This window comes from Salmo salar, chromosome 24 (assembly GCF_965601325.2).
Source record: "Salmo salar chromosome 24, fSalSal1, whole genome shotgun sequence".
NCBI classification, from domain to species: Eukaryota; Metazoa; Chordata; class Actinopteri; order Salmoniformes; family Salmonidae; genus Salmo; species Salmo salar.
Window position 1 is genome coordinate 5,899,145 of NC_138314.1, and position 15,884 is coordinate 5,915,028.

At 44.0% G+C, this 15,884-nt stretch overlaps 1 protein-coding gene across 3 annotated transcripts in view; it reads right to left on the reverse strand.

Moving 5' to 3' along the window:
• camsap1b (calmodulin regulated spectrin-associated protein 1b) overlaps positions 1 to 14,102 on the reverse strand; it is a 49,051-nt gene extending 34,949 nt beyond the window's left edge. The window contains exons 1-2 of one of the 3 annotated variants that reach the window (XM_014171184.3): positions 13,549 to 14,102; positions 12,914 to 13,074 (exon numbers count right to left, since the gene is read on the reverse strand). In XM_014171184.3, coding sequence (XP_014026659.2) covers positions 12,914 to 13,073 — 160 coding nt within the window. In that variant the 5' untranslated portion in view covers position 13,074; positions 13,549 to 14,102. The remainder of the gene's footprint in view (positions 1 to 12,913; positions 13,075 to 13,548) is intronic. The other 2 variants (XM_014171182.3, XM_014171183.3) reach the window with 2 other exon arrangements.
• Between the last annotated feature and the right edge of the window lie 1,782 nt (positions 14,103 to 15,884).

Sequence of the window (15,884 nt, forward strand, 5' to 3'; positions counted from 1 at the left end):
TCCGAGAGAGATGTGTGTGAGTGTTGCACTTTATATAATGCATTGAGTGAAAACAAAAGGGGTCTGGTCTGGCTGGGACCCGGATGGGTCTTCATGTTTGACTTCCCCCTGGAGACACTGATACTGTGTGACAGCAGCTTCCCCTCTCCTACCCCCTCTGCACAGAGAGGCTGGGATAGCCAACTACTGGGACAGGGAGAGGGCTCTGCATTGTAAACACCCTTTCGCTCCATTGCCAGGACCAGCTGTAGTGCATCCCCCAATCACCATCAGACCAGTCAGGAGAGCAGAACACCAGCTTGCCCCAACGGGTGGCAATCTGACTGGATGGCTGGCCGCTGGTGTGAGGAGCTGTGCCAGCCATGTTCTGTCTGTGTCGGCACTGGGGTGGATACAAACACACAGGCGCGAGTATGCGTGCGCACAGACACTACACAGGGAGAAACAGATACACAGGCATGCTAACACACATGACGCAGCCACCCGCTCTCGCTCTCACACACACACACACACACCTTCCAAGATGCATCTCTGGTGGGAGAGGCTGAATTGTCAACTAGACAGGGATGGGCAGGCAGCCCATCTCCTGGTGGGGAAGTATTTTTTATAGGGCCAGCCCAGCATCGGTGCAGCAGCATGATCAATACACTCTACAATAGGGATCCACAATATAAAAAAATATATATATAAAAATAAATAAAAAAATACATAAATTTAATTTAAATACCGATTTTTTTTTTTGTAAGTATATCGGAATCGGACGATATTAGCTAAAAATGCCAACATCGGCCCGATGTCTAGTTTAACACTGACGTGCAAAACTGATGTCAAAGCTGATGTGCATACTTGAGACGCAGGTAGATGACGTAATGACGCCACGAAAAATACAGCGCTACACAAAACAAAAGCAGAAAATTACTAAGCACGCACTTCCAACAACTAAACAAGTTCAAGTCAAGCAGTCATTTGAAAAGATTTTAGCGAGAAAACGCAAAGGCGAAATCCCTTACGCCAAGATAATGGAATTCATTGCCCTTGACAATCAACCATTCTCTGTCGTGGATGATGTTGGCTTTCGCCAACTGGTCGAGCACCAGTACACACTGCCAAGTAGGCGCTATTTTTCAGATGATGTAGCCCTACCGGAGTTACACAGTATTGTTGAAACGCACATCCATGAGCTACTTGCTATGGGCGTCACTGCTATTAGCGTCACGACTGACATTTGGACCAGCGATGTCAGCCCCATGAGCACGCGGAGTCCGACAGCACAGTGGGTTGACGAGGATTTTGTACAGAGGAAAGCTCAAGAATGTGCTGGTTCTCATACCTCTGCTGCCATTTTAATGGCATTTGAGAACATGTTTGAAACATGAACACACTTCTAGCGCCATTTGAACAACTGACTGGAGAAAATAAGCTCAACTGCATCTGCAGCAGACGTGATACCCTCTGTCATGGCATTGAAACGCCTGCTCAACAAAAATGCAAAAAGACCGTTGGGTTAACTTGGAAAAGTTCTCTACTAGAGGATGGGAGAACAAGCCAGTCGGTGGCATTCTCTCTGAGCCTCTTTACTGTGTCGCTACCATGCTCGATTCTAGGTACAAGGCCTGCTAATTCGATGCAAACAAGAAACAGGGTTTACGTGAAATGTTACAGACACAGCTGGATAAGATGGAAACGGACACAGTGACAGTGCGCACTGAGGAAGCGGCGCCACGGACCGACAGAGCTGAAACTTCCCTGCTTGACATGTATGATGAAATCCTGGTTGAGACTGAGCAAAAGAACAACGAAACAGCAAGTAAGTGAAAGAAATAGGTTTTGATTTGTTTTACTGTTAATTGGGACATACATACATACATGCCAACAAATAACTTTTTGGTCTGGTGTGTGTGTGTGTGAATGTTTCAACTATTTAACTCTACTAGAATGCTTAAAAGGCCGCTAAAATTGTAAATATCGGTATCGGCCAAAAATGTTATATCGGTGCATCCCTACTCTACAATGGCTGTTGCAAAAAAGGGCTAAAAAAAGCTAATAGGCCTAATACACGCTACTCCCATTTGGAGAAGATTACTGCTGCACCTGAGCATAGACCAAGGTTTTAGTCTACTCTCTCCATTAACAGTGCTTTACCCCTAGTTAATCTCCAGTCAATGATGTACTTACAGTTGAAGTCAGAAGTTTACATACACTTAGGTTGGAGTGATTAAAACTTGTTTTTCAACCACTCCACAAATTTCTTGTTAACAAACTATAGTTTTGGCAAGTCGGTTAGGACATCTACTTTGTGCAAGATAAGTCATTTTTCGAACAATTGTTTACAGACAGATTATTTAACTTACAATTCACTGTATCACAATTCCAGTGGGACAGAAGTTTACATACACTAAGTTGACTGTGCCTTTAAACAGCTTGGAAAATTCCTGAAAATGATTTCATGGCTTTAGAAGCTTCTGATAGGCTAATTGACCTCATTTGAGTAAATTGGAGGTGTACCTGTGGATGTATTTCAAACTCAGTGACTCTTTGCTTGACATCATGGGAAAATCAAAAGAAGACCTCAGAAGAAAAAAAAAAAAATCAGCCAAGACCACGTTCATCTGTACAAACAATAGTACGCAAGTATAAACACCACGGGACCAAGCTGCCGTCATAACGCTCAGCAAGGACACGCGTTCTGTCTCCTAGAGATGAACGTACTTTGGTGCGAAAAGTGCAAATAAATAACAGAACAACAGCAAAGGACCTTGTGAAGATGCTGGAGGAAACAGTTACAAAAGTATCTAGATCCACGGTAAAATGAGTCCTATAACGACAGAACCTGAAAAGCCGCTCAGCAAGGAAGAAGCCACAGCTCCAAAACCTCCATTAAAAAAAGCCAGACTACGGTTTGCAACTGCACATGGGGACAAAAATAGTACTTTTTGGAGAAATGTCCTCTGGTCTGATGAGACAAAAATAGAACTGTTTGGCCATAATGACCATCCTTATGTTTGGAGGAAAAAGGGGGAGGCTTGCAAGCCAAAGAACACCATCCCAACCGTGAAGCACCGGGGTGGCAGCATCATGTTGTGGGGGTGCTTTGCTGCAGGAGGGACTGGTGCACTTCACAAAATAGATGGCATCATGAGGGAGGAAAATTATGTGGATATATTGAAGCAACATCTCAAGACATCAGTCAGGAAGTTAAAGCTTAGTCGCAAACGGGTCTTCCACATGGACAATAACCCCAAGCATACTTCCAAAGTTGTGGCAAAATGGCTTAAGGACAACAAAGTCAAGGTATTGGAGTGGCCATCACAAGGCCCTGACCACAATCCTATAGAAAATGTGTGGGCAGAACTATACTGCTCAAAAAAATAAAGGGAACACTTAAACACCACATCCTAGATCTGAATGAAAGAAATAATCTTATTAAATACTTTTTTCTTTACATAGTTGAATGTGCTGACAACAAAAATCACACAAAAGTCATCAACGGAAATCCAATTTATCAACCCATGGAGGTCTGGATTTGGAGTCACACTCAAAATTAAAGTGGAAAACCACACTACAGGCTGATCCAACTTTGATGTAATGTCCTTAAAACAAGTCAAAATGAGGCTCAGTAGTGTGTGTGGCCTCCACGTGCCTGTATGACCTCCCTACAACGCCTGGGCATGCTCCTGATGAGGTGGCGGATGGTCTCCTGAGGGATCTCCTCCCAGACCTGGACTAAAGCATCCGCCAACTCCTGGACAGTCTGTGGTGCAACGTGGCGTTGGTGGATGGAGCGAGACATGATGTCCCAGATGTGCTCAATTGGTTTCAGGTCTGGGGAACGGGCGGGCCAGTCCATAGCATCAATGCCTTCCTCTTGCAGGAACTGCTGACACACTCCAGCCACATGAGGTCTAGCATTGTTTTGCATTAGGAGGAACCCAGGGCCAACCGCACCAGCATATAGTCTCACAAGGGGTCTGAGGATCTCATCTCGGTACCTAATAGCAGTCAGGCTACCTCTGGCGAGCACATGGAGGGCTGTGCAGCCCCCCCAAAGAAATGCCACCCCACACCATGACTGACCCACCGCCAAACCGGTCATGCTGGAGGATGTTGCAGGCAGCAGAACGTTCTCCACGGCGTCTCCAGACTCTGTCACGTCTGTCACATGTGCTCAGTGTGAACCTGCTTTCATCTGTGAAGAGCACAGGGCGCCAGTGGCGAATTTGCCAATCTTGTTGTTCTCTGGCAAATGCCAAACGTCCTGTACGGTGTTGGGCTGTAAGCACAACCCCCACCTGTGAACGTCGGGCCCTCATACCACCCTCATGGAGTCTGTTTCTGACCGTTTGAGCAGACACATGCACATTTGTGGCCTGCTGGAGGTCATTTTGCAGGGCTCTGGCAGTGCTTCTCCTGCTCCTCCTTGCACAAAGGCGGCGGTAGCGGTCCTGCTGCTGGGTTGTTGCCCTCCTACAGCCTCCTCCACGTCTCCTGATGTACTGGCCTGTCTCCTGGTAGCGCCTCCATGCTCTGGACACTACGCTGACAGACACAGCAAACCTTCTTGCCACAGCTCGCATTGATGTGCCATCCTGGATGAGCTGCACTACCTGAGCCACTTGTGTGGGTTGTAGGCTCCGTCTCATGCTACCACTAGAGTGAAAGCACCGCCAGCATTCAAAAGTGACCAAAACATCAGCCAGGAAGCATAGGAACTGAGAAGTGGTCTGCGGTCTCCACCTGCAGAACCACTCCTTTATTGGGGGTATCTTGCTTATTGCCTATAATTTCCACCTGTTGTCTATTCCATTTGCACAACAGCATGTGAAATGTATTGTCAATCAGTGTTGCTTCCTAAGTGGACAGTTTGATTTCACAGAAGTGTGATTGACTTGGAGTTACATTGTGTTGTTTAAGTGTTCCCTTTATTTTTTTGAGCAGTGTAGAAAAAGTGTGTGCGAGCAAGGAGGCCTACAAACCTGACTCCGTTACACCAGCTTTGTCAGGAGGAATGGGCCAAAAAATTAAAAAAATTCGCCCAACTTTTGTTCTTAATTTGTTCTTGACTGACTTGCCTAGTTAAATAAAGGTAAAATAAATAAACAATTGTGGGAAGCTTGTGGAAGGCTACCTGAAACATTTGACCCAAGTTAAACAATTTAAAGGAAATGCTACCAAATACTAATTGAGTGTATGTAAACTTCTGACCCACTGGGAATGTGATGAAATAAATAAAAGCTGAAATAAATCATTCTCTACTATTATTTTGACATTTCACGTTCTTAAAATAAAGAGGTGATCCTAACTGACCTAAGACAGGGACTTTTTACTAGGATTAAATGTCAGGAATTGTGAAAAACTGAATTTAAATGTAAACTTTCGACTTCAACTGAAGATAGCAGAGAGATGTTGTGCATGTGACTGTACTGTGCTCAGTCTCTGCCTAATTTTTTTTTTTTAAATGGCGCCGGAAAGAAATGGCAGCTGTTTTACAGGCGCCAAAACAATTGTGTTTTTTTCTCACGTTATTTGTAACTTATTTTGTACATAATGTTTCTGCCACCGTATCTTACGGCAAAAAATAGCTTCTGGATATCAGGACAGCGATCACTCATCTCAGATTAGACTAATATTTTTTTATTCAAAAAGCAGGAAGCACAGGATGTACTGCGAACACCCGACAAGGCCAAAATCACAGTCATTGGCAAGGGAAAGAGACTCAAGTACAGCGGACACAGAGTGGGGTGCCTCGTAAGGATCCACAGACGGCGAGTGGGAAATCTGCCTTTACCGGCAATATTACTTGCCAACGTACAATCATTGGACAATAAATTAGACGAGGTACGGTCACAAATATCCTACCAATTGGATATCAAAATCTAACATCTTATGTTTTACCGAATCGTGGCTGAAAGACGACATGGATATTCAGCTTGCGGGACATACACTGCACTGGCTAGATAGAACAGCACACTCCGGTAAAACGAGGGGGTGTCTGGGCATATTTGTAAACAACAGCTGGTCCATGAAATCTAAGGAAGTCTCTAGATTTTACTCGCCTGAAGTAGAGTATCTCATGATAAGCTGTAGACCACACTATTTGCCAAGAGAGTTTTCATCTATATTTTCGTGGCTGTTTATTTACCTCCACAGGCAGATGCTGGCACTAAGACCGCACTCAGTCAGTAGAAAAAGGAAATAAGCAAACAGGAAACCTCTCAGCCAGAGGTTGCGCTCCTAGTGGCCAGGGATTTTAATTCAGGGAAACTTAAATCAGTTATACCTCATTTCCATTAGCATGTTAAATGCACAACCAGGGGGGAAATTAATTCTAGATCACCTGTACTCCACACACAGAGCTCTCCCTCCATTTAGTAAATCTGACCACAATTCTATCCTCCTGATTCCTGCTTACAAGCAAAAATTTAAGCAGGAAGTGCCAGTGACTCAGTCTACAAAAACAAAGTGGTCAGATGAAGCCGATGCTAAACTACAGGACTGTTTTGCTAGCACAGACTGGAATATGTTTTCGGGATTCTGCCGATGGCATTGAGGAGTACACCACATTAGTTACTGGCTTTGTCAATAAGTGCATCGAGGATGTCATCCCCACAGTGACTGTACGTACATACTCCAAACAGAAACCATGGATTACAGTCAACATTCGCACTGAGCTAAAGGGTAGTGCTGCCGCTTTCAAGGTGTGGGACTCTAACCCGGAAGCTTATAAGAAGTCCTGCTATGACCTCCGACGAACCATCAAACAGGCAAAGCACCAATACAGGACTACGATTGAATCGTACTACACCGACTCCGACGCTCGTCTTGCGGCAGGACCTGCAAACTATTACAGACTACAAAGGGATGCACAGCTGCGAGCTGCCCAGTGACACGAGCCTACCAGACAAGCTAAATCACCTCTATGCTCGCTTCGAGGCAAGCAACCCTGAGGCATGCATGAGAGCATCAGCTGTTCCGGACAACTGTGAACACGCCCTCCATAGCCGACGTGAGTAAGACCTTTTAAACAGGTCAACATTCACAAGGCCGCGGGGCCAGAAGGATTACCAGGACGTATGCAGACCAACTGGCAGGTGTCTTCACTGACATTTTCAACATGTCCCTGATTGAGTCTGTAACACCAACATGTTTCAAGCAGACCACCATTGTCCCTCTGCCCAAGAAGACTAAGGTAACCTGCCTAAATGACTACAGACCCGAAGCACTCACATCCATGAAGTGCTTTGAAAGGCTGATAATGGCTCACATTACCACCATTATCCCAGAAACCCTAGACCCACTCCAATTTGCATACCGGCCAAAAAGATCCACAGATGATGCAATCTCTATTGCACTCCACACTGCCCTTTCCCACCTGGACAAAAGGAACACCTACATGAGAATGCTATTCATTGACTACAGCTCAGCGTTCAATACCATAGTGCCCTCAAAGCTCATCACTAAGCAAAGGATCCTGGGACTAAACATCTCCCTCTGCAACTGGATCCTGGACTTCCTGACAGGCCACTCCCAGGTGGTGAGAGTAGGTAGCAAAACGTCTGCCACGCTGATCCTCAAGGGGTGCGTGTTCAGTCCCCTCCTGTACTCCCTGTTCACCCACAACTGCGTGGCCAGGCACGACTCCAACACCATCATTAAGTTTGCAGACGACACAACAGTGGTAGGCCTGATCAACGACGAGACAGTCTATAGGGAGGTCAGAGACCTGGCTAGGTGGTGCCAGAATAACAACCTATCCCTCAACGTGATCAAGGCAAAGGAGATGATTGTGGACTATAGGAAAAGGAGGGCCGAGCAAACCCCTATTCTCATCGACGGGGCTGTAGTGGAGTAGGTTGAGAGCTTCAAGTTCCTTGGTGTCCACATCAACAAACTAGAATGGTCCAAACACACCAAGACAGTCGTGAAGAGGGAACGACAAAGCCTATTCCCCCTCAGGAGACTGAAAAGATTTGGCATGGGTCACCAGATCTTCAAAAAGTTCTACAGCTGCACCATGGAGAGCATCCTGACTGGTTGCATCACTGCCTGGTACGGCAACTGTTAGGCCTCTGACCCCAAAGCACTACAGAGGGTAGCGCGTCCGGCCCAGTACATCAGTGGGGCTAAGCTGCCTGCCATCCAGGACCTCTGTACCAGGCGGTGTCAGAGGAATACCCAAAAATTTCTCAAAGACCCCAGCCACCCCAGTCATAGACTGTTCTCTCTACAACCGCATGACAAGCGGTACCGGAGCATCAAGTCTAGGACCGAAAGGCTTCTCAACAGCTTTTACCACCAAGTTATAAGACTCCTGAACATGTAATTTGCCTTGTGTGTCCCCCCCCCCCCCTCTTTTATACTACTGCTACTCTGTTTATCATATATGCATAGTCACTTTAACTATACCTAGATTTTGCCTCAATTAGCCCGACTAACTGGTGCCTGTATATAGCCAAGCTACTGCTATTTTCACTGTTGTTTTTATTTCTTTACCTAATACCTATTTTTTACTTAAAAGTTGCACTGTTGGTTAGGGCCTTTAAGTACGCATTTAACTGTAAGGTCTACACCTGTTGCATTCGGCGCACGTGACAAACTTTGATTTGCCTGCATGGCTTTGTTAGCCAGGGCCCTTAGAGCAGATGACAGACAGACAGTGGGGAGACTCCTCAGAGTGAGAGAAGAGGAGTGGAGAGGAGGATGAGTGCCAGGCAGAGTTCGTCATCAGGACAAAAGCCAATTACTGTTTCTGAGCTCTCTGGGTCCACAGCTCGCTGTTAGAACACAGGGAGCTTTTAGGAGAGTAAGCAGGAAAACATCCTTAAAATGGGAGAACAGCATTCATACCATCCATATAGATAACCATTATAAACTAAATCTAGGATAATTTGTTTTCTTTGTGCAGTCGAGTCTGAGTGATATCATGAAATCACAGTAATGAATGCAGAAATCTAAAGGGTAGGATCATGAAATTGAACCTAGGCCTAAATAAGAACAATGTAGGCTATGATATACTACAATAGACTGCAAAGATGCAGGTGCTTATTTATTACTAAGGGAGGTGATTAACTTACTGTAAGGTCTGAACAGTAAGTTAATACAAAAATAAATAGACTCTTGAAGACAGAAGTGGTAATATGAACGGCAATCCAAAGAAGCCATAATATGAAAACAATGGATGGAGTCATTCTGTTCTTCCAATGACAACAGGCACAGACGACACACTCCATTGACATGACTGTTCAGCAATTAAAGATTCATGGCCAGAGTATGTGCTCTTTCGGTGAAATTAGGTCACACGTCTCACACATGACAGGTTCTCTACAATTGATAGACAGACCTAGCTCTGGCTCCTCCACAACATCTTAGCATCTCTTCTGCATGTAACCACAGCCCTTCAATAACAATGCTAGGCCTGATTGCTATTTTAAAGGATTTCCTACCTGTATCTATGCAATTACGCTCCCAAACAAACAAATGTAAATACTGGAGGTGAGGGTAACTGATGAGCTACAGAACAGTGAGTAATTGAAATATTGTAACCTCTTCCCCAAGCTATTACGCACAGTCTCAACTAACCTGTACCCCCGCACATTGACTCAGTACCAGTACCCCTCTGTATAGCCTCATTATTGTTATTTTATTGTGATACTTATTATTTTTTAACTTTAGCTTATTTAGTAAATATTTTCTTGAATCTTCTTAAAACTGCATTGTTGGTTAAGGGCTTGTAAGTAAGCATTTCACGGTAAGGTCTACACCTGTTGTATTCAGTGCATGTGACAAATACTATTTTATTTTATAGAGCCTAAGCCTGGGATAATCACTCATTCAGTTGACCTTAGTGGAACTGAACTACTGAGTAAAGTATTTGTCATTTCATTTCAGCAAATCACACATTTGAGGCGTAGCTTTGTGCTTGTAGTATGCTAGCGTGCAGGGGAAGGTGTTGTGGGAGATGATTGGTTGGTAGAGTAAGCCGATGCCTTTTAGGACTGACGATACCAGTATCACAATATTTTGCCCATGGCAGAAATGAAAACACAAAGCAGACCAAACTCTTTGGTCCTTTAAGACAGTTGTTCCCAATCTGTGGGGCAAGCAGGTTTTTCTTTTTAAGGAACTTTAAACTTACTATTGAAAGTTGTAATAGTAGAATGCACAAGGTGCAATTTATAAATTGGGTAGTGCACCATCAGTTCCTCTTGTCATGTTAGTCATTGCATAACTTAGAGAGCTATTTATAACTTGTCAGAAATGTCCAGGTCAACGAACTTTTTTTGCCCATAGAAATTGTAGTAATTTGTGTGTCACTAATATCACATGAATGCACAGACAAAGTTCTCTCTGCATCCTGCCTCTGTTTTGGCTAACAAAGGCCAAATCATGCAACCAACTAGAAATCCAGAAGCGTCAAAATATTTAGGTTGTTTTGCTATGAAGAAGTTTGACAAATGTACATGTGTCATTTAGCAGACGCTCTTAACCATTGCGACTTACAGGAGCAATTAGGGTTTAGTGACCTGCTCAAGAGCATAGACAGATTTTTCAACTAGTCCGCTCTGGGATTCAAACGAGCAACCTTTCGGTTACTGGCCCAACGCTCTTAACCACTGGGGTACCTGCCACCCATGAACTATTGCTTGCTCTAGTGGTTACCTTGCTCTAGTGATTACCCACAACAGCTCAGAGAACTTGGGCACCTAGAAAAGGGTAATACTAAAGGTCAACACTTGCTACAGTGGTCCCTAACAGTAAGCCATGCCTGGAGTGCCACCCCAATATCCGTGCCCCCCTCTCTGGCCAGGCAGAGCCCAGACGTTGTGTCTGAAGGGATGGGTGGGTTGGCCTTGGGGTCAAAAGAGGATTCGGTTGGAGTTCGCACTAGATCCAGGTAGCCTATTTTTTGTCAATTATGTTCTTTACCTAAATATAGCGTCATTACAACAAGCCAAGCTATCTTCACAAGAGAGTGAGAAAGGTTAATGTCTTGTTCTGCATTTTCCATGACCTGATGACAGTCTGAAAGTAGATTCTGTGGATTTATATATCAGCTTCCTGCGACTCCCGTCTCACTGCTGCTAAAAGCCATTGCACAAAAACAGAATGGCAAAATCTGGTGAGTCAGTGGGGAGGCAGATCATTTGCCAAGTCATACTGGAGGGGTGGGGGGGGGCAGCCAGTTTAGCACACCACACACACACATTTTGATGAATAACAGAAAATCTAGACGGTGGGAACCATTCTGAATGGATCCCACTATCTAGGTCTGTTCCAGGCGTGGCTCATTAGTACTAGCTCTAACTGCTAACTGTTAGTCTGGGGTGTGGACAAACACACAGACACGTTTCCTGCCCAACAACATTTGGGCCCAACTCTGCCAGCCTTGCAGATGAGGAATAAAGACAGCTGATCCTCACTTTCAATTCCAGGTTCAATGGACACTGGCTTGGGCAGTGTTGTTTTTCTGGTAATTAAAAACCTCACGTCTCAATAACATTTTGGTTCATATAGGGTAAACACCCTATAGTGAGAACAGTAAAAGAAAATTATACTGAACAAAAATATAAAACAACATGTAAAGTGTAGGTCCCATGTGTGATTCTTGGGCTCCCGAGTGGCGCAGCGGTCTAAGGCGTCACTACAGACCCTGGTTCGATCCCGGGTTGTATCACAACCTGCCGTGATCGGGAGTCCGATAGGGCGGCGCACAATTAGCCGAGCATCACCTGGGTTAGGGAAGAGTTTGGCAGGGGTAGGCTGTTATTGTAAATAAGAACTTGTTCTTAACCGACTTGCCTAGTTAAAGGTTAACTAAAAAAGCTCAAATAGAAGAGCCCAGAAATGTTCCATTCACACAAAAAGCTTATTTCTCTCAAATGTTGTGCACAAATTTGTTTACATCCCTGTTGGTGAGCATTTTTCCTTGCCAAGACAATCGAACCACCTAACCGGTGTGGCATATCAAGAAACTGATAAACAGCATGATCATTACACTGGTGCACCTGATGCACCTGTGCTTCTACACCTGCATTGCTTGCTGTTTGGCGTTTTAGGCTGGGTTTCTGTACAGCACTTTGAGATATCAGCTGATGTAATAAGGGCTATATAAATGTTGTCACACAATGCCAGAGATGTATCAAGTTGAGGGAGTTTGCAATTGGCATGCTGACTGCAGGAATGTCCACCAGAGCTCTTGCCTGAGAATTGAATGTTCATTCCTCTACCATAAGCCGCCTTCAATGATGTTTTAGAGAATTTGGCAGTAGGTCCAACCGGCAATTTGAATGCACATAGATACCGGGACGAGATCCTGAGGCCCATTGTCGTGCCATTCATCTTCCGTCATCACTTCATGTTTCAGCATGATAATGCACAACCCCATGTCGCAACGATCTGTACACAATTCCTGGAAGCTGAAAATGTCCCAGTTCTTCCATGGCCTGCATACTCACCAGACATGTCACTCGTTGAGCATGTTTGGGATGCTCTGAATCTACGTGACAGCGTGTTCCAGTTCCCACCAATATCCAAGCACAACCATTGAAGAGTAGTTCAACATTCCACAGTCCACAACTGACAGCCTGATCAACCCTATGCGACAGATGTGCTGCGCTGCATGAGGCAACTAATGGTCACACCAGATTCTGATCCACGCCCCTAGTTTTTTTCCCCAGGTATCTGGGACCAACAGATGTATATCTGTATTCCCAGTCATGTGAAATCCATAGATTAGGGCCTAATTCATTTATTCAATTGACTGATTTCCTTATATGAACTGTAACTCAGTAAAATCTTTTGCCTTTATATTTTTCTTCAGTATAACGTTACATGCACCAAGACATTTGCGCTGTGTGTGACAGACGACTATTTTGGAACTTTCCAATGCCTATGTTGTGTGTGTGTAATAACTTACCAATGCCATAGGCTTTGGCGAACAGCCACCGTAGGTTGGCGTCTATTTTTGCTCTGGCAGAGTCGTACAATTCCAGAGGTACAACCTCCACTGTCCCTTCGCCAGCTGAATCCATCTTTCTTCGGGTGCTGTGCCCGCCAGCACACAATTCCATATCCATCCTATAAAACAGTCAAATTCAATCACATGTACTTATCAAATGTATTTATAAAGCCCTTTTTACATCAAACATACGACAAGTGATTTCATGAATGCAATACGTTAACTAGCTAATGTTAGCTAGTCACTGAATAAATGTTCTTAGTTAGCTAAATGGTTACTGTAGCCAGCTAACTAACCCACTAACGCTAGCTTCCTAGCGTAGCTTCATTGGACGCCCATCCTTGGACAGGTGGCTAACTAGCGAGCTGACAACTGGGTGGGCTGTTATGTTAAATCTGTGTCGTAAGTTACATGTTTTACAAAATAGCTTTGCTAGCTAAGTTAGAAAGCACATTGGCCAACACAGACGCTAACGTTAGCTACCTAGGAGGTTAAAAACAACAGCCTGTCTGATAGTATCTACGCTAGGTTACAGCAACTGGGCGAATCAAGCGGACATTCGCTAGCTAAATCAAACAATATTTTCAATTTACCTTCAAAGCCGCGATGTGTCCTCAATCCACCCTTTAGATCCGACAGGATAATGGATTCAACATTAGGACGTTCTTATGCAATTGCTCGAGCAAAGCCCAAGCAGCACATAACAGCAGCGAGGTGAACGAACGGTCTCCTCCCCAGCAACAAAAAAAAACAAATTTGCGGCCTGAGAAATTTGCGGCCACCGCAACCCGAGGAGCGCTTACTTACTACCAATGCCACATATAAATGTACGGAGGTTACGGAACACAGTATTTAATCATTCGGCGTTTTACCTTTTATCCCTTCTATTTTATGGCTCATTTTAGGCCGAAGAATTTGACTTATTCGCAATAAGCACCTTGTGTACCTCCGTGTCTGCGCTTTCCCATACAAATCTAATAGTCAGTCGGTTAGCAATACATACATAGCTAGGTAACCAGTAATCACTACGCCTGCGTGGATGCTGAAACTATCACGCAACACTCCAACCGAGATTCAGAGTAACCATTCATTCAGTGACAAAGAAGGGCGTATGAAGGTAGATATGAAACAATGATACATTGTATGTTTTTTTGCAAAAAAAAGTATCAGGAACGACCCAGCCCATGTGTATGCAATACGGTCTGTATATGGTGTGTATGCCCATACCAACAACTTTTGTTATGTTCTGAAATTAGTCCTTGGAAATTTAATGAAACAGTGTAATATAAACTGCATTTGTTAATAAGTACTTTATATGACCCTTCAACTTATCAATCAATTATAGTATATTGAACAGGGTTGGGTAGGTTACTTTCTAAATGTAATCAGCTACATTTATTAGTTACCACTCAAATTGTAATCAGTAACAACTTTTGGATTACCCCAAACTCAGTATCATAACCTGATTACTTTCAGTTACTTTTGGATTACATTCTCCTTAGAAGACAAAATCAAATCAAATGTTATTGGTCACATACACGTGTTTAGCAGATGTTATTGCTGGTGTAGCGAAGTGCTTGTTTTTCTATCTCTGACAGTGCAGTAATATCTAACAAGTAATATCAAACAACTTCCCAACGTATACTCAATACACACAAATATAAGTAAGGAATGGAATTAAGAATATATACATATATGGACGAGCAATGTCAGAGCAGCAGCGACCTGCTTTTTAAATTATATGAGCAAACAATATGACATTTTATTTGGAATGGCAAGGCAGACAAAATTGAAAGGGCCTATTTATATAATGAATATGAATTTGGAGGGCAGAAATGATTCAATAGATTGGAAATGATGCAGACAATTACATTGATGGAAGCAACAATCTATCCTCAATATTAAAGCTGATCCACCCCTAAGAAAAAAAAAAGATACAGTAGAATAGTATATAATACAGTATATACATATGAGATGAGTAATGCAAGATATGTAAACATTATTAAAGTGACTAGTGTTTAATTTATTAAAGTGGCCAGCCTCTATGTGCTAGTGATGACTATTTAACATGCCTTGAGATAGAAGCTGTTTTTCAGTCTCTCAGTCCCAGCTTTGATACACCTGTACTGACCTCGCCTTCTGGATGATAGCAGGGTGAACATGCAGTGGCTCGGGTGGTTGTTGTCCTTGATGCTCGTTTTGGCCTTCCTGTGACATTGGGTGCTGTAGGTGTCCTGGAGGGCAGGTAGTTTGCCCATGGTGATGCGTTGGGCAGACCGCACAACCCTCTGGAGAGCCCTGCAGTTGCTGTATCAAGCGGTAATACAGCCCGACAGGATGCTCTCAATTGTGCATCTGCAAATGTTTGTGAGGGTTTTAGGTGCCAAGCCAAAAAAGGATCCATCCAACGCATTTGGTCATCATAGTGGTCTCTGACTTGTGGTCAGAGTCAGACTCGCTCAGGTGGAACCCGGGCCGGTTCCAGGCATAGGCGACATAAGCGGTCGCCCCCGACCCACAACATTTTTTACATTTTGAATGGTCATCCAACTTGGAATTCCAACTCAGGAACTCAGGCCTCTTTCTAGAACTCTGACCTCATGATCACTGACGTCATGATTCGACCTCGTATTTTTCAGAGTTCCCAGTTTTCTTGAACGCATCATAACAGTGAGCTATGTGTAAAGCTGAAATTTTGTGTGCATCTTAAAAGCACCGTTATCTTGAATGCACTGAAGTTGGACATTTCAGAGTTCCCAGTTGTTTTGAACGCGGCATTAGTACACCTGTTGTTTACGAATGATGTAACAAATAACATGTTATTTGATCACAGTATAGCGAGCATGACTCCTGGTAATTTATGCTTGATCTGAAAATGTGGTCGGAAGCGCCGTATGTATGGTGTGATGCAATTACGGAGCTTCTGGAG